This window comes from Lithobates pipiens, unplaced genomic scaffold (genome assembly GCF_037356315.1).
Source record: "Lithobates pipiens isolate NorthernLeopardFrog02 unplaced genomic scaffold, aLitPip1_a1.2 Scaffold_23, whole genome shotgun sequence".
In the NCBI taxonomy this organism is placed as follows: domain Eukaryota; kingdom Metazoa; phylum Chordata; class Amphibia; order Anura; family Ranidae; genus Lithobates; species Lithobates pipiens.
Window position 1 is genome coordinate 301,825,047 of NW_027507785.1, and position 26,264 is coordinate 301,851,310.

Here is a 26,264-nt window from a genome sequence, read left to right on the forward strand (position 1 = left end):
TCAGTTCTCAGTCTTAGAGCCTATGGGGGGGGGGGGGGCAGATGCTGTATCCACCTAAGTAAGTTTAATTCTTAAAAAAAATCCCTTACTTCTCTTTTAAAGAGAGCCTGTTACAACATATGGGGGGTTATTTACGAAAGGCAAATACACTTTGCACTGAAAGTGCACTTGGAAGTGCAGTCGCTCTGAATCTAAGGGGTAGAGCTGAAATGAGAGGAAGCTCTGCTGATTTTATCATCCAATCATGTGCAAGCTAAAATGCTGTTTTTTATTTTCCTTGCATGTCCCCCTCGGATCTACAGTGACTTTACTTCCAAGTGCACTTGCAGTGCAAAGTGGATTTTCCTTTAGTAAATAACCCCCATGGCGTTGCTTACTGTTCTTAATGAAGTAGAAGCTGAACCTGAAATCACCCAAGGCACTTTTACTGCTAGTGTCAAAAGACTAGGAGTGAGATTTGGTGATGTCACTACTGTGCTGCTTATGCTTATTCATTTTTTTCCTTTCCACCAGTGCATTGTTAGAAAACAAATGACCTGATTCCCGCATCCACAAACTTGTTGATGAACCCCTCCACTGAGTCGGGAGCTGTCAGAGTACACTGATCAGTACTGGTGGCACTAACTGATTGGGAAAAACACAACAGGCTGGTCGGTAGATCACCTTAATCTGATCCCTACTGAACTGGCTAAATTTCGATCCATGTATTGTAAGGCCACCTTTACTGATCTCCTTACTGGAGAGGAAGCTGTACTAGGACCTTCAGTGGAAGGATCTTCCTGTTTCTGCTTTACATGGGTAAATAATAATCTGTGAGCAATGCCTTCTCCACCCCCCTACGGCTTCTTTAATATTCTTCCACCAATTATCAGATAAATAGATATTAGGGACGATATTGACATGAAGAAGCAAATTCATATCACAACTCGTTGTGGCGCTCTGCGCTAAAAAAAAGTGCAGGTGTGAGAGAACCTGTACTGACCATGAATTCAAAATGAACAGCCTTCCTGAGAGCATGTAATTATGCACACAGTGTGAATCCAGCTTTAATGTTTTCTTTTTGTTGGGTTTATGACCTTATATCTATCGCTAAAAGATGAAATCGTTTTCAATTGTATTTTATGCATAAGAAAAATTTATACATTTTGTGTTCTTGACTTTTTAATTATCTCTACAATCCTAATCATTGATTTTTGGTCTCCGGCATGCATTGTCTTTTCTTTTGCTGATAAATCAGATTAAACAGGAAAGAATAGTGAGAGATAAATAATATCCTCTCTATATCTAAAAGAAAAAAAAAACAAAAACGACATAGCAATTTCATTTCCTAGGGGATATAAGATATATTGATACACACGCCTTCAAAAGTCGAGCTGACGAACTGTATAATAATATTGAGCTGCAATCATAATCCGGAACCTAAAAATGTACATCCTGAATCAATATTAGGAGCCAGTGATGAATATATAGCCAGTCAGGCATATAGCAGAATATTAAGACAGACCTAGAGTCTATTCACACAGATAGATTCGAGAATGGAATTCTAATCAGTAGACACACTCAAGACATCTTTTTTCACTTGTAATGAATTCATTGTGTTTAATGACAAGCTTTGAGTCAGAAAATGTTGAAGGCAACACTTGAAAATGATTTCTACATGTCCAAACTGTCAGGGAAATGTTATGCTGGTCTTCTTGTAACAGCTAACTTATGCAGCCAGTTAGGCTTAGGCCTCTTTCACACTTGTGTGACTTGTCCTGCGACTTGGGACTGCAAAGTCGCATGATAAGTCGTACCCCATGATTTCCAATGACTACCATTCATATCTGTGTGAATTCAAGTCGCACTGACTTCAAAGTAGCCTCTGCACTACTTTGGTCCGACTTTGATGTGTGTTCAAGTTCATAGACCCCAAGTCTCCCTGAAATCGTAGCAAAATCATGTCAAAATTGGGCAAATTTGAAGTCGCGGAAGTGTGAAAGGGGCGTAATGTTTACATACCCCTGGCAGAACCTGTAACATGTTAAGCCCCGTACACGTGATCAGAAAATCATATGAAAAATGCAGATTTCGGCGCGATCGTACGATAATCTGATCGTTAGTACAGAGCTTTTGAGAGCAAATCAGGCATTTTATCTGATATTATTTGATAGGACATGCACGAGAAAAAAAAAAAACGTACGATGCCAGGTCGTAAAAATTTTCATTTAATCAGTACAGCTATCGTTTGAAAATGCAATACAAATGTACTGCAACACATGACATCACTTTCGAATTTTTATTCTGTCGTACGAGAATTTTCGTGACTTTAGTAAACTCATCATATTCAATCTGAGATTATCATGCAAAAAAAAAAAATGGACTGTCATTCGCCTGATAATCTCATTGTTTGTACCGGGCATTAGCCATTTTTGCTGCACCCATGTGACAAAACAGCCAGTTTACAATATGCCATATGAGAAGATTCAAAACTTCCAGAACTAAATCACTTGGCGTAATGAAACCAAACTTTCATTTTATGGTGATATCCATATACGCTTTTTGAGAGAAGCCAACAAAATCTATGAAGTTAAAGTGGTTGTAAACCCTTACAACACACTTTGACCTACAAGTAAGCCTAGATTAAGGCTTACATGTAGGTCCAAGAAATATCTCCTAAACCTACACGGTTTAGGAGATATTTGCCGTAGACAGCGGCGTGCAGGCGCACTGAGCGCGGCACCCGTCAACGGCGATATGCCGCTGGTGGCGGCTCCCGTGCGCATGCGTGGGAGTGACGTCACGTGGCATCACCGAATGACAGCGGCGGAGCAGCGAGACCCACCGAGAAGATGGATGCGCCGGACTACAGGGGACAGCGGTGACTTCGCTGGCTCCTGTGTCAGGTAAGTGACACATATTGGGCTACTATGCGATGCATAGTAGTCCATTATGCTTTACCTTTGCAGGGAATGAAAGAGGAAGTAAACCCATCAGGGTTTACTTCCTCTTTAAGCACACAAGATCTATGAAAAGAAGCACACTGTCCCTACTGTGAAGCATGGAGGTGGATCTCTGCTGTTTTTTTTTAGGTGTGTGTGTTGAATAACAGCTGCACAGGGCATTTAGTCAAAACCGATTTCAAATTTGGCATAGTTGTGCTCAAAACTTTGCATACCCTGGCAGAAATCATGAAATGTTGTCATTGATATTGAAAATATGACTGATCAAGCCAAAAAAAAACTGTCTTTTATTTAAGCATACTGATCATATGAAGCAATTCATCATCACACATAATTTTCCACATTTGTAGCTTTACAAACTGCAATTAGTGTCTGTGTATAAATAGTCAATGAGTTTGTTAGCTCTCATGGGGATGCACTGAGCAGGCTAGATACTGAGCCATGGGGAGAAAAAAAGAACTGTCAAAATAGCTGCGTAACAAGGTAATGGAACTTTATGCAAATGGAAAAGGATATAAAAAGATATCCAAAGCCTTGAATATACCAGTCAGTACTGTTCAATCATCAAGAAAGATTGCAGCCACAATTGTCAGAAGTATTAATCAGAATACAAAGAAAAACCCACAGGTAACCTGAGGAGAAATACAGGCTGCTCTGGAAAAAGACGGCGTGGTTGTTAAAGGATCACGTTATGGATGACGTTGCCAGAAAGAAGCCCTTACGGCGCGCTGATGCCACAAAAAAGCCCGGTTACAATATGCCGGACAACACCTTGACAAGCCTCAAAGCTTCTGTCACACTGTAATTTGGAGTGATATAAATAGAGCTTTATGGTCACAACCATAAGCACTATGTTTGGAGAGAAAAAATACTATCCCCACTGTGAAGCATGGTGGTGGCTTACTAATGTTTTGGGGGTGTGTGAGCTCTACAGGCATGCTGAGTCTTGTGAAAATGTATGGCAAGATGAATGCAGAATGTTATCAGAAAATACTGGCAGACAATTTGCATTCTTTTGCATGAAAGCTGCTCAATGGATGCTCTTGGACTTTCCATCATGACAATGACCCTAAGCACGAGTCCAAGTTGATCCTCCAGTGGTTACAGCAGAAAAAGGTGAAGGTTTCGGAGTGCCAATCACAGTCTCCTGACATTAAAGTCCTACTGAAGTCAATTTTTTTATTTTCTTTACATAAGTTCTTTTTTTTTTTGAAATAACAAACGTTTTACTTACCTCCTCTGTGCAGTTGGTTTTGCACAGGGCAGCCCAGATCCTCCTCTTCTTGGGTCCGTCTTCGGCACCCCTGGCCCTTCCTTCCTGTTGAGTGCCCCCACAGCAAGCAGCTTGCTATGGGGACACCTGAGCCAAGCCACAGCTCCCTGTGTCCATTCAGACACAGAGCTGGGGCCCAGGCCTGGCCCAGGCCCCTTTCTCTCCTCATTGGCTGACTGACTTTGACAGCAGCATGAGACAATGGCGCCGCGCTGCTGTCTCAGCCGATACACTCTTGCAACATCGCTGGATCTTGATAGACCTCAGGTAAGTATTAGAAGGGCTGAGGGGGGCTGCTGCACACAGTATGCTTTTTATCTTAATGCATTGAATGCATTAAGATAAAAAAAACTTTCTAACTTTACCACCACTTTAAAGCGGTGTAGCGTCCTAAAAAAAAAAAAAAATAGAAGCCAGCAGCTACACATACTGCAGCTGCTGGCTTTCAACAATAGGACACTTACCTGTCCTGGAGTCCAGCGATGTCGGCACCACAGCTGATGTTTCCATCAGCTGTCAGGTGCTGTGCCGCCATTGTGGGTAAGGGTACCCTACTGCGCATGTGTGAGGCCCTGCTCCTCTCTCCTACCGGCCCGGTGACAGGGAGAGGAGGAGGAGGGAGCCCCACTGTGATGTCACGGGCTGCAGTCCGGACTCCCGGAAGTGGGAACAGGATACCTGTCCAAGACAGGTATCCTGTTCCCCCTCCAAAAGGTGCCAATTGTGGCACCGGATGGGGAGAGGAGACAAATGAGCAGAAGTTTCATTTTTGGGTGAAACTCCACTTTACTATCATCGAGACACTCTAGGGAGATCTCAAGTATGCAGTTCATACAAGACTACCAAAGACTGTATGACCTGGGAGGCATTTTACCAAGACGAATGGGCAGCTATACCACCTGGAAAAATTCAGGGCCACATAGACAACTATTATAAAAGACTGCACGCTGTAATTGATGCTAAATGGGGCAATACATGGTACTAAGATCTAAGGGTAGGCAGAATTTTGAACAGGGGTCATTTGTTTAATTGTTGTCATGAATGCGCCATTCTGTTATGACCTACAGTTACCGAATATGAATCCCATAAGAAAGAAAAGAAATGGGTTTTTCTGGCTCACTCATGCTTTCTTTAAGGTATATACTGTATATTTCCAGTTCTCCAAGGGTATGCAAACTTTTGAGCACAACCGTATTATCTGAAAATATTATAGGAAAATTTGCATTCATTAACCTGGCGCTTTGTTTGGTGCACACATGGAGTTTCCAACATGACAATGACAATGACCTGAAACAATGATCTGAAAGGGCCAAGAAAGAAGTGAAATTTCTTGAGTGACCATCACAATCTCATAATCTTAACGGCATGAGCAATTTGGGGAGATCTCAAATTCATTTTAGACAAGCAAAGCATTTAGGGAACTTGGAGGCATTTTTGCCCAGAAGAATGGGCAGTTTTACCAGATGAGAAGATAAATCACTGAAGGGTACGTTCGGCATTATCAGTAGGTAGAGAAGGCTTGTGTCTGTGGACCAGAGAGGCGGTTTTCACCTGTTTAGTTAAATGATGTTAAAACAATAAAATGTCCTGTGTTGTCAATTATATAGAAATCTTTATGAATTTTGTACTGAATTTTGTATTTTGTCTATAGTTACACATGTTACATGTTACATAGTATACTTTACAGAGCTTATTTTTTTAGTTTTTGTAAGGTTTAAAAATTCCGTTGCTGTCTTTGTCTCCACTGGGAAGGTGCTGGTTGGGTTCGGTGACCCATGACATCAAGGCATAAAGTGGTGGGAAGTCCAAAATTTTTAAATTTTTCAGGATATCTTCTAGTGGTGACACCTGATGTGGTACCAAGTAGGAAAAAAACTCTATATATTGGAATATGTTCTGCTCTTTCTTTCCATGCCTCTGGGACAATAAGCAAAGAAAAAAATTCCAATGCAAACAAAACAAACTTCATAAGGGTCTGGCCCTTACATGTACTATCCTAAAAAAATAATTTGAGGATATTTACAAATGAATTCTAGGTATAGCAATTTTTGTAGTTACATGCTTTGAACAGTGTATGTGCCCTACCTGTGGGATCCACTTGGAACTGGAAATCACTGTATTAGGCACCAGGACTCCAGTGATCTCCACTAGATTCCAGGTCCCGTGTTGAGTGGCTTGTCCTGCTGCCTTGTGAACACAGGAAGTCACTTGTTCGGTGCAGGCTCCATTCAGGCAAGACTTTGCAATTTCTCAATGAATGAAAAGCATTCTCTGATTGGATGAGGTGGAAAGGCAGGGTGGTGACGTCACAAACTCCACCTTGTCCAATTAGAGAACATTTTGCATTCATTGTGTTCTCTGAATAGCACGCAGGCTGAACAGGCAACTTGCAGTAACCTTCCTCTCAGTAAGTAGCAGGGCAGCCACTCTCGCACATACGTACAGTACTTACATTGGTCCAAGATGGACCAATGTAACTATGGAAAAATATCCATACCTGGAATCCAGTTTTAAAGGAATAATCTCCGGCCAGGATTAGAACACTTTAATGCAGGGCTTGACAAATTTACTTGGAATCTAGGAGCCAGCTAAAAAAGTTAGGAGACCGACAAAGCTATTTTACTTTTTGCAATAAAACATATCCAATAAATGTTGGCAAAAACGCATTCTTCTACATGCCTTTTGTTAAAAAAAAACAAAAAAATCACAATAAATTTATATTATTAGGTTTGTGTGAAAGTTAGTCTACAGATTATGTTATATATACTGGAGTTTTTCTTTTATTTTTTAATACTAGTAATGGCGGTGATCAGCAACTTAGAGCAGGACTGCGATAGTGCAGCTTACTATCCGACACTGGGTCTGAACTAACTGCTACTGACATCTCAAGTGACACTAATACAGGGCCAAGCAGGGAGATGACAAATAATAAATACATTTTAATTAAGAAAAAAATAAACAGGTTTTACTTAAAATAAATAAATAAACCAGCCACCCCACACTCAATATTAGGCAAACGATGCCTGCAATCACTTCCTTCTCTTCTCCAATTTGGGAAGGAGATGAGTGGGCAGTGAAAACAGGCAGGGGAAGCTCCATTAGCATTGCTTGTCTTGTCATACTAACGGCCACCACAAGAGGGCGCCATATTCCAGAAGGAAGGATAGGACTGCAGAAGGCCACAAAGCCACGGTCTCAATTACCGGCCGGCAGGGAGGCGCGCATTGAGATGGGATGCCCCAGCTGTGCCGCCCCAGGCGCCAGGTCGTTAATTCTAGTCGCAAATGCGACCTGACATCTGGGGGTTTGTCGAGCCCTGCTTTAATGGTTGTCAAGCATAAGTATTAATTAGGAGAGGAGCGGCTGAGCATAATCACTGCCATGGAACTAAATGGACATCTTATCTTCTCATACCAAGGACGTCTCAAAGGTATGAAGAGTAATATTATAGAGTCAATGAACCAGGCGATGACCAACAGTGATGAGAATCAAATAGAAAAATTGCAATGAAAGGGGCGAAGCCCCTTCTAAAGTGCTGTGTATCATAAACAGTTGCCATTTTTGTTACTTGTTTTCAACGTAATTTCATTCTTTGTTGCATCTCTGTGCTGATGACCTCATTCAGCCTCTTTGCAGCCACTTCCGGTCTATATGCACTTTAGTGGTGGTTGCATGGCATGGCTCAGGGCAGGTTTCCTGTGTAATGTCTCCAGCAAAAGCCCATGTGGCAATGCGGGAGCACAACGTATGGGCAGGGACAGAGCGGTTACCCCATAACAGGAAGTGCCTGGACAAGGACCCTCATAGTAGGATCACTAGTTTAAAAAGCTGAAGATTTTACAATGAGAATATAATAAATCTTATATGACATTTTAAGTGAATGGCTTTACATACTGTATACTTTAACTATATACTAACTAAACACCTTGCCCAGCACTTGTTTCACCAGCAAAAGAAACTTAACTACAACACAAGGGCACCACCAATCATGAAAGAGTTAAACCAAATTGCATTCAAAATTCTATTCTAGGCAAAGGTTCAGTAAAACTCTTATGCTCCAGATAGATGCACTAATGATGGCCATGTAATATGTGAATCTATTTGATTCTCATCACTGTTGGTCATCGCCTGGTTCATTGACTCTATAATATTACTCTTCATACCTTTGAGACGTCCTTTGTATGAGAAGATAAGATGTCCATTTAGTTCCATGGCAGCGATTATGCTCAGCCGCTCCTCTCCTAATTAATACTTATGCTTGACAACCATTAAAGTGTTCTAATCCTGGCCGGGCATTATTCTAAATAAGGATTAATACAGAGCTCACAATGGCATGGTGCGCGGAGGACAATGATTACACAGCCTGCATTCGATGGGAGCCGGGCCTTGGTGAAGGGTGCAGTGCAAGTTATATAGAGAACTGAGTTGGGTATTTAGATGCTGCTATAATGGCTTTCCGGGAAATGTAATAAGCATTTTATTGATTGAGCCCTTTGATAAATGTCATTTGGAGGCGATGTTCTCTTTGGAGTCTTTTGAATGTATTTTTTAAGAACTCCAGGCAGATACATAAATGCACAATTTAGTTTACTTATGTATTCTATCAAGATTAATGAAATCATTTTTCAGTTCAGCTAGTGTAATTACCTGAAATTTGTCTTTGTCACACAATAGCTAAAAGCTGGAATCAGGCTTACAGTGGGAGTGCCTGCTCTAAAAGCTAATTGGTGGGAACTTAAAGCTGAACTCCAACTTTTGATACACTTTAAATAGTTAAAATGGGGTAAGTGGTGTGGTGCCAACTCCAACTAAACCACTAAGCAATGTATTAGATAATGGTCATAAAATACATGAAAAATTGTATCAAAACATGTGTCTCATTTCAATTCAATAACAAAAATACCATAACAAATATAAATATCAGTGTGAAAAGTTAATGATTAAAAAGGCAATTCCACTATCATAATGTACTAAATCCATCAATAAAGGCAAAAGTATAAGTGAAAATGTTCAAGTGCCCTGCTAGGTAGTGAACCCAATCGCCAGTGCTGTAAATCCAAACAGTACATAAATATAAAAAGTCCCATCAGATGCTGTGGTAAGTGAGGTAAACGATTTATTGATTAAGCAATTTCGTGCTCCACCAATGTGCAAGGTAGCAGCTCTGAAAAAGTAGGCCTCTATTCACATACAGGTCACATAGCTGTTTTATCTGAATACAGAAGGACTTCATCCAAAATAAGTGATGTAAGGCTCACAGGTTCTCCTCTCCATTTGCCATCATATGCAATAATGATAACGATCCATATAGTGTAGTATTTCTTGTAAAATTTATAAAAATAGTCACATTTAAAAACACACTCAACAGTCATGCAAGGTGTGATCATTGAAGAATCCGTACTTTCAGTCTTGGCTGGGACCGGAAGTGACATCACCTGGCTCCTCCTGATGTTTTGTGTCACAGGCACATGACTTTCTGAAGGGCCCTTTGGGGCACATGTATTCTAGCGATGTATTCTAACAATGAATTCAAAGCTTCCTCTGATTGGCTGAGTCAGAGTAGTGGCCTGATTATGTCACAACATCTGACTCTGAAGCCAATCTAAATAAGCTTTGTATTCATTGCTAGAATCAGGGCCGTTTTTAAGGCAGGGCAAAAGGGGTGGCTGCCCTGGGCCCTGTAATTGTTGTGGGGCCCAAAGCAGCTGCCTCATATTTGCCAACTATCCTGGTTTAAATTCCCTCATCCCTTGAGGTTTTAGTCCTGTGCTGTGCCCCAATATCTCAGTGTGAAGTGCTGCTACTAATGCTGCCCAGCTCTGCCCTATTGTTGTGTACAGATGACTCACCTGCAGAGCCTGTGATTACATGTAAATTACCGGTATTCATATGTAAAAAGTGGTGGCTGGCGGCATTGATATGTATATCATGCCTCCTGAGATCATATCCAATCTCTAGCAACCAGTCAACAAGCAAAAATCATGTGCTGTAACCTCTAGCAACTAATCAGTGAGCCATCATGTGTGCTGTAACCTCTAGCAACCAGTCAGTGAGCGGTAATGATACACTGTAACCTCTGGCAAACAATTGCAATAGCCACCTGATCTGATTCAGTAAAGTGATTTTAAGTCTAGCTGCTATTTATTGTATGTCTCAGAGAAGGTGCAGAGCAAAACTGCATAGGGGGGGCCAAGACAAGTTTTGCCTAGGGTCCAATCAATATTAAAGACGGCCCTGGCTAGAATATGTTACTTTCTGTAAATGGCTGAGCGCCGATCGGATAGACTCTAATGTGTTCCAGGTATCAGACAGGAAGGTCTCGACTCAAACCCGTAACACAGTGCTGTATGCTCAGCTACATACAGTTTATGCAGCATATCCAGCGGCCTCACATGTTAGTGAGGGACATTTGGACCAGCTTTGCCCAAACAAACTATGGAAAGAATATCAAAAACTGCAGTTCAGCTTTAATCTAGTAGAGCAGGGGGAGCTCAGGTTAGGTGTCATAGGGCTTGGAAAAATGGACCCGCAGAGTGAATACATTGAGCCCATGGAGTCTTAAAGGCAGTGTAAACTTTCAAATGCGTTTGTTGTTTTAATTGGGTATCAGTGTAGATATATTTCCTGTGTTGTTTGCTTTAAGCGGTATCAAACCCAAAACCAGAAATGTATTACATTGCAGCTTACCAAAGATTAGATGTGGTGGCTGCATCAGTTTTCTTTCCTTTGGCATTTTCCCTCTGTTTTCACAAGATTATCTGGACCAGTGGTCTCCAAACTGTGCCCCAAAGGCTAGCAAAGGACCACATCCAGTCCTTGGGCCACTTTTCCTTCCGATGATTTGAGGCACAGTTCCTCCCACTGACACCAACAGTGGGGTGACATTTTTGCCACTGACACTAATGATGGGGCACTATTCCTCCAATTAATATCAAGGATGGAGTACTACTTCTCTTCCTGCTGACCACATACCCTGACGCCATGTTTAGTCTATTCATGGACATTTTCTACCCCACTGGCCACAATCCTCCCCCCTACAGTCTGAAGGACAGTCTTGGCTCTTTGGTTGATAGGTTTAGGCGACCGTAGAGCCGCTCAGATTATTTCTAAAGTAAAACCCATCATCAGCTGAAAATTTTGAAACCTGCAATGCCTACGGCTGCAGCCATGATCATGGTATAACCACTTGAACATGAGGAAATAAAGGTACATCCTAATGGCGTAAAGTGGTTAAAGTTTATGCTGAGCTGCGCTACATAAACAATTGGAGCGGTGAGTTGTGCTGCAGAAAAATGCAGCATGTCTGCAACATCACTGCTGTTGTGCTGTGGTGTGAACATTTGTAAATACATTGAAAATATTTTTTTTTACGTGCCTTGCAATATTTCTGCATTGTTCTTATGCAGAAAAACACAGGTCAGGGCATCTAGTTTAAATAAAGCAGAGTTAAAGTGGTTGTAACCCTAAAATAAAAAAAATAAAAATGCTCCTGTCCCTGTAAGGCATGATATACAGCATTGTGCTTTTGCAGTGTTATTTGTCCCTTTCTATGTTGTACAATACCTGATTGATTCTGGTGGTTCCTGTGTTCCCCTCTGTACTATGAGCATGCCTATCATGGCTGCTGAACCATGATGGTGGGGTAAGTTCACATGGCTCTGACATCCTGCATCTCTGCATCTCCTAAACTCCCCCTCCCTCTCTCCCTGCCATGTCTGTAGTCTGTGTGAAGCCAATCTCCTCCCCGCCCCTCCCTTCCTGCCTTCATTGAGTAATCTGCTGCAGCTGCTCCTCCCCTTGTTTTGTAAAGAGGTTGTAAAGTCACATTTATTATATTCTTTTATCCTCTCTGTTTTAATGAATCTATTAAATACAGTGTATGTGTTTTAATTTTAATTGTAATGCTGAATATCTTCTTTAAAACCACAAGAGCTCATAAAAAAAAGCCCTCAACTGGGATCTATACACTGCGCCACAGATAAAATAAAAAAAATGAATACAACTAAATATAAACAAGCAGCCATTTTCATAAAACACAGTATATCGCAACATTTACCAAATATCAATGAATAGAGGTAAACAGTAGCATTGAGGTAGAACAACTATAGTTACACACCAAATAGTGATAATGTGCAAAATAAAAAAATTCCATAAATAAAACTTGGTAGAGCAGAATCTATAGGCCAGTGACGGCGAACCTTGGCCCCCCAGATGTTTTGGAACTACATTTCCCATGATGCTCAACTACACTGCAGAGTGCATGAGAATCATGGGAAATGTAGTTCCAAAACATCTGGGGTGCCAAGGTTCACCATCACTGCTATAGGCCAACTGTTGATATCTTGATCCGACAACAGAAGCGTGTCTCCACTCCCCAGTTAGATGTAAACTCACTAGAGAGCATCATGCCGCGTAGACACACGACCGGACTTTCCGGCAGACTAGGTCCGACGGTCTTCCGGACGGACTTGCAGCAGAGTTCCGACGGACTTTCTGAACAAACGGACTTGGCCACACATGAATGGACTAAGTCCGTTCGAAAGTCTGTTCGTTTTGAACGTGATGACTTAAATGGGACTAAAAAAGGAAGTTCAATAGCCAGTAGCCAATAGCTTCCCTTGCGTCGTATTTGGTCCGTCGGACCAGCATACAGATGAGCGGTTTTCTCGATAGGATTGAGTCCGTCGGACAGATTTGAAACATGTTCTATTTCTAGGTCTGTCTGATTTTTAAAATGAAAAATGATCAGATTAGCCCACACACAATCGGATTGTCTGACGGACTGATTCCGTGTGTACTCGGCATCACACTCTCGTGTTTTGGCAAACAAGTGGTTAACCACCTTAGAGTTCAAATAGATTCCATCTTTGAAAGGGTAAAAGAATACAATAAATGTGACTTTACAACCACTTTAAAGTCTCCCTTAAAAAAATAAAAATAAAATAATAGTAGTCTGAATATAATTTAACAAGGGGAGTCAAGAAAAAAACTTTACAATCTCACTTGTTTTCATGCAGGGCTGCCACTTAGATGCACAGCACCCTGCTTGAGTGCACAGTACTATTCAGCTTCTGTGCGGGCATTCATGTCCTATGATGCATAGTGGCATCCAGTAAAGTAGGCCAGAAATAGGTGTAAAGAAGGAGGCAGGGAGAGAGCAATAGTGCTGTAAAATACTCTGTTTCTCTTTTATACACTCCCACATCTGACGAGCCTCCTTCTATGGACTGCTGTCAAAGTTGGCGGTCCACCGGGAGGAGATACCCTGGCAGTGTAGTGTAGGAGGATGTGTTGGCATATCCTACCAGTAGTGTAGCAGGCATTATGGTGGTTACATTCCAAGCTTCATGGAGGCATGGAGCTTGAACAAGCTCTGGGGTGTGGTAGATCATGGACCAAAGGATCCTGAGGAGCTGGCCTGGGGTCTCTGGTAAAGCTCACATTTTCCACCGAAAATGAAAAGAGGGAGGCGGGAAAGCCCTTGTAGTGTAGTAGATAAATTCAAAACAAGAATACAGTGCTTCCACAATAAAAGGAAAAAGGTCAAAATGGACTTACAACTATTCAGGCTGCAGTCACCAAACTATGGGGGAACATGCGGCCTTCCTAGCCTACAGGTGGAAAAAAACCTGTTTCCGTGCAGGGTCAGTGTAATCGCTCTCTATGCCTTGGGCATTCCCATCCTGAGTGCTCTAAGGGGTTTCCCAAGTGGGTGAACAAAGTAGTAGTAAGACTCAGCGCAAAAAGGTAGGTAGTTCGATTGGCAGAGGTGCCTGATGAGGTTTCTTCAAAGGATAGGCACGAGTCGTCTGCTATAGTAGTTACATGTGATCCACCAAGATGACATCACTGCCACAAGCTTTACACCAATTTTATCACCTTGACCTAAGAAGGTGGCAGCTTAAAGCCACAAAACACATTTTATTTGGTGAAAAAAAGCAATTGGATGTTTTACTAAAGCAGACGACTTGTGCCCATCCTTTGAACAACCACATTAGGCACCTCTTCCAGTCGAACTGCCTACAGGCCCTTTTTGTGTTGACTTTTACTATTATTGTGGAGCTTAAACATAGCTATTGGAAATCTTTATTATTTTTTTCAACTCCTGCTTCCACCGTAGGAACTTCACAGGTAATTAACGATTCCCTTCACAGTCAGCTAAAATTTATTTTTGAGGGTCTAGATACACATTAGCAAATACAATAGAGAGATCTTTCCTCAATTACTGCCACAATGACTCAATAGGAAGTGAAGGAACTGTCTCCAACAAAAACCTGAAAACTATTATAACCCTTCCTCACTCTATTAAAAAAAAAAACTGTTTTGGAGTAACCCTTTAATGTCTAATTAACATAACTGGTTTAGGTTTAGCAGCCCTACCTAAACCTACTATACTCACCAACATGACCCTGATCTACACACACACACAGGGAAGAGATTGTGAAAAGAACTATGCAGATTGGATATTTACCTGCAGAAATCTGGAGGAACCATCCCGTACACATTAATTGTATTGCAGAGTTCTAATGCTATGGACATGGTGAACCATCCGGTACTGAGCCAAGTATTTGAGATCTTCCTGAAAGGCAATGATAGACAGACATTACTTTAGATTGTTAACACAAAACCTGCTTAGAGGGAAGAACTACAGAGATACAGCTAGTCTTGTGGATAACCATCCTTATTTCAGATTAACTTTTTTTTTTTTTAGGAACAGGTACGTTTACTCAAAAAGAATGAGTACAGTAACATTAAATGGAAGCGTTAGAACCCTGTAAAGCTTTTATTGCTGTCTGTGTCGCCAGTACCTGATTTATAAGAGAGCAAAAGCAGCGTAGCACCCTCTAGTGTGCTAATAGTGTTAGTGCAGGCATATTTATGTTATGAATCATGGTTTGTAAGTCTGAAATTGGGTAAGGATTTACTGCAGGTAGGGCTGAATGACTCACAGAGGCAGGTCTCTGGTACCTCCCCCTGGATCTGCAAGTTTGGAGAAACTTATAGAAGTTAGTGGGAGGAGGCTGGAGGGACTGATCTGCATACTTGAGGGAATGTGGCCAATCCCCAGATAGAATGCTCTGACAGGGTGGCTAGGTCAGCCCTTAAAATATGATGGAGCCATGCCAGCACAGGAGTCGGGTGGAAGATGAAGTGCTGAGGAGTTTGTCGGTGGCCTAGGAGGGATCCCTGTGTCTGAGAGCAGCTCTGCCTCCAGGCTGGGCTTGAGCTAGCTTGGGACAGCATTGCGGTTTGAAAGGAATCTTGCCGGAGGAGCAGCAGGGAGCAAAGAGGACAGAGTGAGTACATCAGCACACCAAGGTATTCACAAGTGGAGATACTGCCACATGTAGTAAGCCTCTCATGAGGACAGTGCTGTGCTTAACCCTTCCTATCCCATTCTCTGGGGGATCTTTGGAACAGCCAGGTGGGCTGGCGAACAAGCAGCCTGGTGGTCTGGTACTTCCTGCAGACAGTAGAGCTGGGAGCAGTTTTTATGGAGTTGGGGCTCCTGAATGCAACTTACAACACATTGTGCTATATACTAGAAGGGATTGGGAGTTCCTAGTCTTTAAGGGGCTTTTGCTATTGATCGGAAAAGACTGTTGGAGGTCAGGAGGGAGAACAGTCAAGGATTTTTGTACATAGGGAGGAAGTTGTCCCCATTCGTTGTTTTCAGTCAAGTAGGGACAGCCCATAACCCCTTTACCCCATCAAAGTTATCACCCAAGGAATTAAATTCAAAATACTAACAACAACTTACAAAGCCATCTACAACTTGGCCCCCAGCTATATCACTAACCTAGTCTGAAAAAAACAACCAAATCAATCTCTACATTCCTCCGTAGACCTCCTGCTCTCAAGTTCCCTTGTCACTTCCTCGCATGCTCACCTCCAGGACTTTTCCCTAGTATCTCCCATCCTCTGGAACTCCCTACCCCAATCTGTCAGACTATCTCCTACTCTGTTTGCTTTTAGATGATCCCTGAAACCCTTCTCTTCAGAGAAGCCTACCCTGCCCACACCTAACAACTGTACTTTTATTTTCTCCATCAGATAATCCCCCACAGTTATTACCTTTTGTATTACTTGACCCTCCCTGCTAGATTGTAAACTCTTAGCCCCTGTACACACGGTCGGACATTCTGACCACATAATCCATTGGATTTTTTCCGACGGATTTTGTCCGAAACTGTTGTTGCATACATACGGTCGGACAAAGTTTTCGGAAAATCCGATCGTTCAGAAAGTGATGACGTTTGTTCGTTACGACGGGACTACGTTCAGGCTAGTAGCCAATAGCTTTGGTCTTGTAATTTGATCTGAGCATGCATGGCACTTTGTCCGAAAAAGTCAGATGAAGCCCACACACGGTTGATTTATCCGACAACACGGTCCGATCGGACATTTTCCATCAGAATTTCCGACCGTGTGTACAAGGGCTTACAAGTAGGGCCCTCTGATTCCTCCTGTATTGATTTGTATTGTAACTGTACTGTCTGCCCTCATGTTGTAAATCGTTGCGCAGACTGTTGGCTCTATATAAAATTTGTATAATAATAATAAATCTGGCCCTGTGTGCCACCACTCAGGAGATGCACCCTCTGTATTTGTCCTGATAATAGGAAATCCAGAAATGTAAAGTTTGTCATCAGAAGAGGAACTGAGAAGGTATACTATATTGCCAAAAGTATTCGGATGCCTGCCTTTACACGCACATGAACTTTAATAGCATCCCAGTCTTAGTCCATAGGGTTCAATATTGAGTTGGCCCACCCGTTTGCAGCTATAACAGCTTCAACTCTTTTAGGAAGGCCGTCCACAAGGTTTAGGAGTTGGTCTATGGGAATGTTTGACCATTCTTCCAGAAGCCCATTTGTGAGGTCAGGCACTGATGCTGGAGAGAAGGCCTGGCTCGCAGTCTACGCTCTAATTCATCCCAAAGTTGTTTTTTTGGGTTGAGGTCAGGCCAGTCAAGTTCCTCCACCCCACACTCACCATTAAAGTCCATGTAAAGGCATGTGCCCCAATACTTTTGGTAATATAGTATAGCTTTCAATGGGAAAACTTATTTCAGTAACAACTGTCTAAGAGGAGACAGTTGCGGCTTTTTCTTACTATATCCAAAACAAAAAATGTGCTTTGATATAAAGAAGTGATGTAAGGGACTCAGATTCATATTTTACCCCAGGGTAGAAAGCAAATTAGCAACTGTACCAACCCCTGTTCTATCAGATAATGTGCAGTTCGGTGGATAAAGCCATAAGCTCTGCCATGTCTCACAGCTGGGCTGGATGGATGGACGGAGAGAGGCTGGTAAACGGTTCTGCAATCTGATGCTTTTCTCCTAATAACACTTAAACACTAGATAGTGGCCTGCCTTTCCCATCACCATCCAAATTACAGGGATTCACAGAAAAATGCTAAGTCCATCTCAAAAAGCATGTATTACCTAATGTTTGAACACTGTAATTACAGCGCTTGGAAGAGATCTGGAGCAGACTCAAAACAAAATTCTGTATATGAATTGTTCTGGGTGGGGAAATGAGAATACTGTGAGCTGTGAGAATATTACAGGGACACTACAGGCATTAAGTCAAGCAAAGAGCTGCCAGTGCCAGTCAGTGAATTTTACCTGCGGCCTATTGGTGCCTAAATCCAGCCCCAATTGTTTTATGTTAGGCTAGAGTAGAGAAGTGTTACAACCTCAGTCGCTTTATGTATAGAAAAATAGAGGTAGATAGTGCTGAATCCAAAATTGGTTCAGCTCTTTAGTGTAAAGATAAGTTCATACTGTGAAGCACAATGACTCTGGGTAAGCAGCTCTCCAACATGAAGGGGCCTTAACTGGTTCCTGACCACGCTATAGCCAAAAGATGGCTACAACGTGGTCGACTAGTTCTGGGAGGGCATCCTCTCAGAACCCAGCAGGCCTCCTGCGGTGCACATCAAGTATGCTCTGTGATTGCTGTGTCCTTCAGGCACAGGGGATCACAGATCGCAGTAAAGAGCCAATCACAGTGGCCCTTTACCATGTGATCAGCTGTGTCCAATTACAGCTGATCACAATGTAAAGAGACTTGTCAGTTATCGACAGTCCTTTCCTCCCATGCTGTGTCTGTGAGAGGGAAGGAGAGCCGTTAACCAGCAAGCCTGTCAGCACACTGTGTACACTGATAATCAGAGTACTGATCATCAGTACAGTCCCATCAGTGCCAATTGGTGCTGCCTATTCATGCCTCCTCACCAGTGCCCATCCGTGCCTCCTCATCAGTGCCAATCAGTGCCTCCTCATCAGTTCCCAACTGTGCCTCTTCACCAGTGCCCATCCGTGCCTCCTCATCAGTTCCCATCTGTGCCTCCTCATCAGTGTCCATCTGTGCCTCCTCATCAGTGCCTCCTCACCAGTGCCTCCTCACCAGTGCCCATCCATGCTGCCTCATCAGTTCCCATCTGTGCCTCCTCACTAGTGCCCATCTATGCTGCCTCATCAGTTTCCATCTGTGCCTCCTCATCGGTGCCCATCTGTGCCTCCTCATCAGTGCCTCCTCATCAGTTCCCATCTGTGCCTCCTCACCAGTGACCATCTGTGCCTCCTCACCAGTGCTCATCTGTGCCTCCTCATCAGTTCCCATCTGTGCCTCCTCATCAGTGCCTCATCATCAGTTCCCATCTGTGCCTCATCATCAGTTCCCATCTGTGCCTCCTCACCATTGCCCATCCGTGCCTCCTCATCAGTGCCCATCTGTGTCTCCTCATCAGTTCTCATCTGTGCCTCCTCATCAGTTCCCATCTGTGACTCCTCACCAGTGCCCATCCATGCCTCCTCATGAGTTCCCAGCTGTGCCTCCTCACCAGTGCCCATCCGTGCCTCCTCATGATTTCCCACCTGTGCCTCCTCATCAGTGCCCATCTGTGCCTCCTCATCAGTTCCCATCTGTGCCTCCTCATCGGTGCCCATCTGTGCCTCCTCATCGGTGTCCATCTGTGCCTCCTCATCAGTGCCTCCTCACCAGTGCCCATCCATGCTACCTCATCAGTTCCCATCTGTGCCTCCTCACTAGTGCCCATCTATGCTGCCTCATCAGTTTCCATCTGTGCCTCCTCATTGGTGCCCATCTGTGCCTCCTCATCAGTTCCCATCTGTGCCTCCTCACCAGTGACCATCTGTGCCTCCTCACCAGTGACCATTTGTGCCTCCTCACCAGTGCTCATCTGTGCCTCCTCATCAGTTCCCATCTGTGCCTCCTCACCAGTGACCATCTGTGCCTCCTCACCAGTGACCATTTGTGCCTCCTCACCAGTGCTCATCTGTGCCTCCTCATCAGTTCCCATCTGTGCCTCCTCACCAGTGACCATCTGTGCCTCCTCACCAGTGACCATTTGTGCCTCCTCACCAGTGCTCATCTGTGCCTCCTCATCAGTTCTCATCTGTGCCTCCTCATCAGTTCCCATCTGTGACTCCTCACCAGTGCCCATCCATGGCTCCTTATGAGTTCCCAGCTGTGCCTCCTCACCAGTAGTGATGGCCGAACGGTTCGCCCGGCGGTCGTTTCGCGGCGAATTTCCGACTTTCGCCGTCCGCGGGTTCGAACGCCTTTTTCCGTCGTTCGCCCCGGCGGACTTACGTGTTTAATGTATACAAGAACTTTAACCTTTCGTGACACGTTTATCATGTGTTACAGGACAACCAATTGAGACATGACAGCTCATGGACACTTGGACATTCCCCCTAACCTATAAATACACCCGATCCGGTGGCCATTTTACATTCTTTCTTCTGTCACTGTAGGGAAAGGATCCTGTGTGGAGTAGGGACAGAGAAAACGCTAGCTATTTGGTACACAAAAGTTCTTTTCAGGACTGGTATAGGTGTTAGGTCAGCAGCCTGAGTTTCTTTTGTCAGTTTAGATAAAGGGACAGAGCGCTGTATGCTGCTATTTTAGGGACAGCTCAGCCAGATTAGTCTTTCTTCATCATCATCATCATCATCATCATTAGCTGTTACTATCAGGTCCACAAAAGAGCTGTTCCAGCTAATCGTTCCAGCCTACTCTTTTTTGCCAATTTGTATAGGGACAGGCAGGAAGCAGTGTGTCAGGCAGTGAGGATAATTTTAAAGACTTGCTGTTACTATTAGTTCCACAAAGGTTCTTTTCAGGACTGGTATCAGTGGTACGGTAATAGGCTTGTACACGTATAATATTCTTTCTTCCAAATATAGAAAGAATATTATACTTGACTGCTGCCCTTCTGCTGCAGTCTGCTAATCATTCACAACTCACTTGTTCCACAAAGCTCTTTATCAGGACTGGTAACTTGGTCTGTCTAGGGTGCTACGGTACATAGGCTTGGGTGCGGTACAGTCTGCTGTTCTGTAAGGACCGCTATCGGTCCACAATAGATAGGGTTGCCGTGCACTACTGCTGACCGCTGCCCTATACTGCAGCAGTCCTTCAGCGGTATAGGGACTGACGCACAGTCTGCTAAACACTAATACACAACCTGCTTGGTCCACAAAAGTTCTTATAAGGACTGGTAACTTGGTATAGGGTGCTACGGTACATAGGCCTGAGTGCGTTACAGTCTGCTGTTCTGTAAGGACCGCTATCGGTCCACAATACATAGGGTTGCCGTGCACTACTGCTGACCGCTGCCCTATACTGCAGCAGTCCTTCATTGGTATAGGGACTGACGTACAGTCTGCTAATCACTAACACACAACCTGCTTGGTCCACAAAAGTTCTTATAAGGACTGGTAACTTGGTATAGGGTGCTACGGTACATAGGCCTGAGTGCAGTACAGTCTGCTGTTCTGTAAGGACCGCTATCGGTCCACAATACATAGGGTTGCCGTGCACTACTGCTGACCGCTGCCCTATACTGCAGCAGTCCTTCAGCGGTATAGGGACTGACGCACAGTCTGCTAAACACTAATACACAACCTGCTTGGTCCACAAAAGTTCTTATAAGGACTGGTAACTTGGTATAGGGTGCTACGGTACATAGGCCTGAGTGCAGTACAGTCTGCTGTTCTGTAAGGACCGCTATCGGTCCACAATACATAGGGTTGCCGTGCACTACTGCTGACCGCTGCCCTATACTGCAGCAGTCCTTCATTGGTATAGGGACTGACGTACAGTCTGCTAATCACTAACACACAACCTGCTTGGTCCACAAAAGTTCTTATAAGGACTGGTAACTTGGTATAGGGTGCTACGGTACATAGGCCTGAGTGCGTTACAGTCTGCTGTTCTGTAAGGACCGCTATCGGTCCACAATACATAGGGTTGCCGTGCACTACTGCTGACCGCTGCCCTATACTGCAGCAGTCCTTCATTGGTATAGGGACTGACGTACAGTCTGCTAATCACTAACACACAACCTGCTTGGTCCACAAAAGTTCTTATAAGGACTGGTAACTTGGTATAGGGTGCTACGGTACATAGGCCTGAGTGCGTTACAGTCTGCTGTTCTGTAAGGACCGCTATCGGTCCACAATACATAGGGTTGCCGTGCACTACTGCTGACCGCTGCCCTATACTGCAGCAGTCCTTCAGCGGTATAGGGACTAAGAGTTTTGTCACAGGGTGATTTAAAAAATGACAGGCAGAGGAAGAGGCAGGCCCTTCCGCAGGGGTGGTAGGGGTAGGGCAGGAGCAACAGCCTTGAGCCAAAGTGGGAAGTTGCAGAAGGTGCGTTCAATTACTTTAAAGGACGCACCAGACTTGGTTGAGTGGCTCACTCAGCCTTATTCTTCTGCACCCTCCTCATCCTCTCGATCTGCACCCTCTTCTTCACTCTCTGCTATGTGCACCCCCAAAGACACTACCACCAACAACACCACCACCACCACATACCTTCCGCTTGAGTGCAAATGGGGGCCTTCATGCTCCAGTGTTTTAATAGGGACCCCCGTATAAAAAGCATGAGGGTCAAGGACCAGTACTGGGTGGCAACGTACTTAGATCCCCGGTACAAACACAAAATGGCGGAAATGTTACCGCCGTCGCAGAGGGCTGTCAGAATGCAGCACTTCCAGGCCTTGCTTCGAGAAATGCTGCATTCTGCTTTTGCGTGCGCTGGCAGAGGAGCAATTCCCACTCCCAGAGAAGGATTTGCGGGTACCAATCCAACAGCGCCTGCAAGAAGAGGCCGGTTTGAAGATGTGTTGGTGACTTCGGATATGAGGTCATTCTTTCAGCCGACCCATCGACAGGTGTCATCCGGATCCAGCATCAGGGAACGCCTAGACCGTCAGGTGTCCGACTACATTGGGTTAACGGCCGATGTGGACGCTCTGAGGAGTGATGAACCCCTAGACTACTGGGTGGGCAGGCTTGACCTCTGGCCAGAGCTTGCCCAATTTGCAATCGAACTGTTGGCTTGCCCCTCATCCAGTGTCCTGTCCGAAAGGACGTTCAGCGCAGCAGGGGGGATTGTGACCGATAAGCGTACTCGCCTAGCTCACGACAGTGTTAACTACCTCACATTTCTAAAAATGAATGAGGCATGGATCTCGGAGGAATTCAACACATGTGATCAGTAGACCATGTATATGTCTATAAACAATTTTTGGAATCAAGCACACAGACCTTCTTAATTCATTTGGCTCACTTCCCTGACCCAAAAAAGCACACCGTACTATATGCCCCTACCCTCCTCTTTGAAGAGGTTGAGCGGTGTCATATTTCTACTGGGGCTGCTTATTATGAGGGGTTCCCACCATCCCTGTGCTGTGCCGACTTCCTCCTGGGTGTTCTTATTATGAGGGGCTCCCACCATCCCTGTGCTGTGCTGACTTCCTCCTGGGGGTTCTTATTATGAGGGGCTCCCACCATCCCTGTGCTGTGCTGACTTCCTCCTGGGGGTTCTTATTATGAGGGGATCACACCATCCCTGTGCTGTGCTGACTTCCTCCTGGGGCTGCTTACGGTGCTGCTGTCAGCGCTGTATGTCACGGAGCTGCTGTCAGCGCTGTATGTCACGGAGCTGCTGTCAGCGCTGTATGTCACGGAGCTGCTGTCAGCGCTGTATGTCACGGAGCTGCTGTCAGCGCTGTATGTCACGGAGCTGCTGTCAGCGCTGTATGTCACGGAGCTGCTGTCAGCGCTGTATGTCACGGAGCTGCTGTCAGCGCTGTATGTCACGGAGCTGCTGTCAGCGCTGTATGTCACGGTGCTGCTGTCAGCGCTGTATGTCACGGAGCTGCTGTCAGCGCTGTATGTCACGGAGCTGCTGTCAGTGCTGTATGTCACGGAGCTGCTGTCAGCGCTGTATGTCACGGAGCTGCTGTCAGCGCTGTATGTCACGGAGCTGCTGTCAGCGCTGTATGTCACGGTGCTGCTGTCAGCGCTGTATGTCACGGAGCTGCTGTCAGCGCTGTATGTCACGGAGCTGCTGTCAGTGCTGTATGTCACGGAGCTGCTGTCAGCGCTGTATGTCACGGAGCTGCTGTCAGCGCTGTATGTCACGGAGCTGCTGTCAGCGCTGTATGTCACGGTGCTGCTGTCAGCGCTGTATGTCACGGAGCTGCTGTCAGCGCTGTATGTCACGGAGCTGCTGTCAGCGCTGTATGTCACGGAGCTGCTGTCAGCGCTGTATGTCACGGAGCTGCTGTCAGCGCTGTATGTCACGGAGCTGCTGTCAGCGCTGTATGTCACGGTGCTGATGTCAGTGCTCTGTATTACGGTGCTGCTGTCAGTGCTCTGTATCTCCTGCACCCTCTTGTTTGCCTACCCTGGTCCCTGACCTTCCCTCTCCTCCATTGCCTTCATTAGCTCCATAGTCCTGAATTGTCAGAACAATTTCCCAAATAAAAAAAAAATGCTTGTAGTTATCGATCCCAAATTCACCTCATACATGTATTATGCTATTGTCCAGGTGGTGGGACTACGTGCTACCCCCTAATAATTACCCCGTGGCCGCAAATTCGACCTAAAGGTTTGCGAAATTCGCCTCCCATTGAAGTCAATGGAGCCCGCGGCGAACGGTCGTTTTCGCGAACGTTTGTGTCCGTTCGCGTTTCGCGTTCGCGAAACGTCCCGTCGGAAGTTCGTCCATCACTACTCACCAGTGCCCATTCGTGCCTCCTCATGAGTTCCCATCTGTGCCTCCTCACCAGTGCTCATCTGTGCCTCCTCATCAGTTCCCATCTGTGCCTCCTCATCAGTTCCCATCTGTGTCTCCTCATCAGTTCTCATCTGTGCCTCCTCATCAGTTCCCATCTGTGACTCCTCACCAGTGCCCATTCATGCCTCCTCATTAGTACCAATCAGTGTCTCCTCATTAGTGCCCATCAGTGCAGCCTCATTAGCGCACATCAGTGAAGAAGAAAAATTACCATGTGAACGCTAGAATGTGCAGGGAGATCAAGAGCACCACATCAAATGATTAGGAGTCCAAGAGTATTTATTTCTTTAACCCATTGGGGTAGATTTACTAAAACCATTGCACACAGAATCTGTTGCAGCTGTGCATGGTAGCCAATCAGCTCCCAACTTCAACATCAAAACCTGGAAGCTGATTGGTTTCTATCCAAAGTTGCAGAAGATTTTGCACTCTCCAGTTTTAGTAAATCTCTCCCACTGTGTTTTGAAGGCTATAAAACTCTCCCTTTATTAAAGTTTTTTTTTTAATTTAATAACAAACATGTTATACTTATCTGCTTTGTGCAAGGGTTTTGCACAGAGCAGCCCCGATCCTCTTCCTCTGGGGTTCCCCTTCAGTGCTCCTGGCTCTTCCACTTTATTGGGTTCCCCCTCGGAAAGCTGCTTTCCATGGGGACACCCGTGTGGGTGCGCTCACGAGTCCCGCTGCTGTGCTCCATTGACACAGATAGCAGAAATCGCTTCCGTGTCACTGGATTTGATTGACAGCAGCTATCCAATGAGGACGGAGACAGCGGCTGGAGTCACTGGAACAGATGGGCTGAGGAAAAAGGGGCTCTGGGGGCAGCTGTAGCACAGAAGGTTTTGGACCTTAATGCATTGAATGCAATAAGATCAAAAAACCTGTAGACTTTACAACCCCTTTAAGGCTTCAAGTGGAAGGTCAGTCAAACACTAACTATACTTAAACCTGCTCCCACCCCCATTCCAAGCCTATTCTAACTACTGTGTAAAGGAATGATGTGTATACTTACCTAATCAAAGGATGCTGCCGGTCTGGTCACATAGTCGGCTTCCAGCGCTGCCTACAGTGTAGAGGAGGGACAGCTGACAACGGCTGCCCCACAGTAAGCCTATGAGTGACATGACATTGACATTGCAGCTGTTGTTGGAGATCTCTCCTCTTCACTGAAGCCGACCGCTGGAGTGATCATGTGACCGGCCCAAAGCGCCCTCAGAATAGGTAAGTATAGATTTCCTTCCTTTACAGGGAAGTTAGAATAGGCTTAGAATTGGGATGGGAGTTGTTTTACTTCTAGTTAGTATTTAAATGGACTTCTACATAAAAGCTGAACTCTGGGCGGAAAAACCTTCATTTAAATATATTCCTTAATAGTCACAAAGGATATTCATTTCTTTACCTTTAACCTCTTTCTGAAGCACTATATCCAAATGGCGACTACTGCGCGGTCGTTCAGTTCTGGGAGGGCATCTATTGACATCCTCCAAGAACCATTCCCCCGCACACCCCCGTGGCACACATCGGGGGGCGCTCTGTAATCGCTGTGTCCTTCAGGATGGGCAGGAAGTGAGGGCAAGGTGTCCCCCACTGAGCTCTATGCCTTTGGAGGACCGGAGCAACCTCTGATGTCACTCTCCGTTCTCACGCATAAACAAATGATTATTATTATTTTTTTATTATTATTTTTTTTTCTTTTGCTTTTAAAGGTAAATGAGGAATGTGGGGCCTTTTTAACCTCAGAGCTCTCAATAAAGAGAACCTGTCATGCTTATTTCTCTTACAAGGGATGATCAACAAAATAAATAAAGGGATAGTGTAAAAATAAAAAATAAAAGTAAAATAAATAAGAAAAATTAATAATTTAAAGCGCCCCCATTACTCACTCATTACTCCGTACTCACGCGCAGAAGCAAGCTCAT

The 26,264-nt window shown here is 44.6% G+C and overlaps 1 protein-coding gene across 1 annotated transcript in view; it reads right to left on the reverse strand.

The window, feature by feature from the left end:
* Positions 1-26,264, reverse strand: part of ST6GALNAC5 (ST6 N-acetylgalactosaminide alpha-2,6-sialyltransferase 5) — a 265,034-nt gene that overhangs the window by 11,404 nt on the left and 227,366 nt on the right. The window contains exon 4 of the mRNA XM_077450427.1: positions 14,687-14,794. Within this exon, the coding sequence (XP_077306553.1) occupies positions 14,687-14,794 (108 nt within the window). The remainder of the gene's footprint in view (positions 1-14,686; positions 14,795-26,264) is intronic.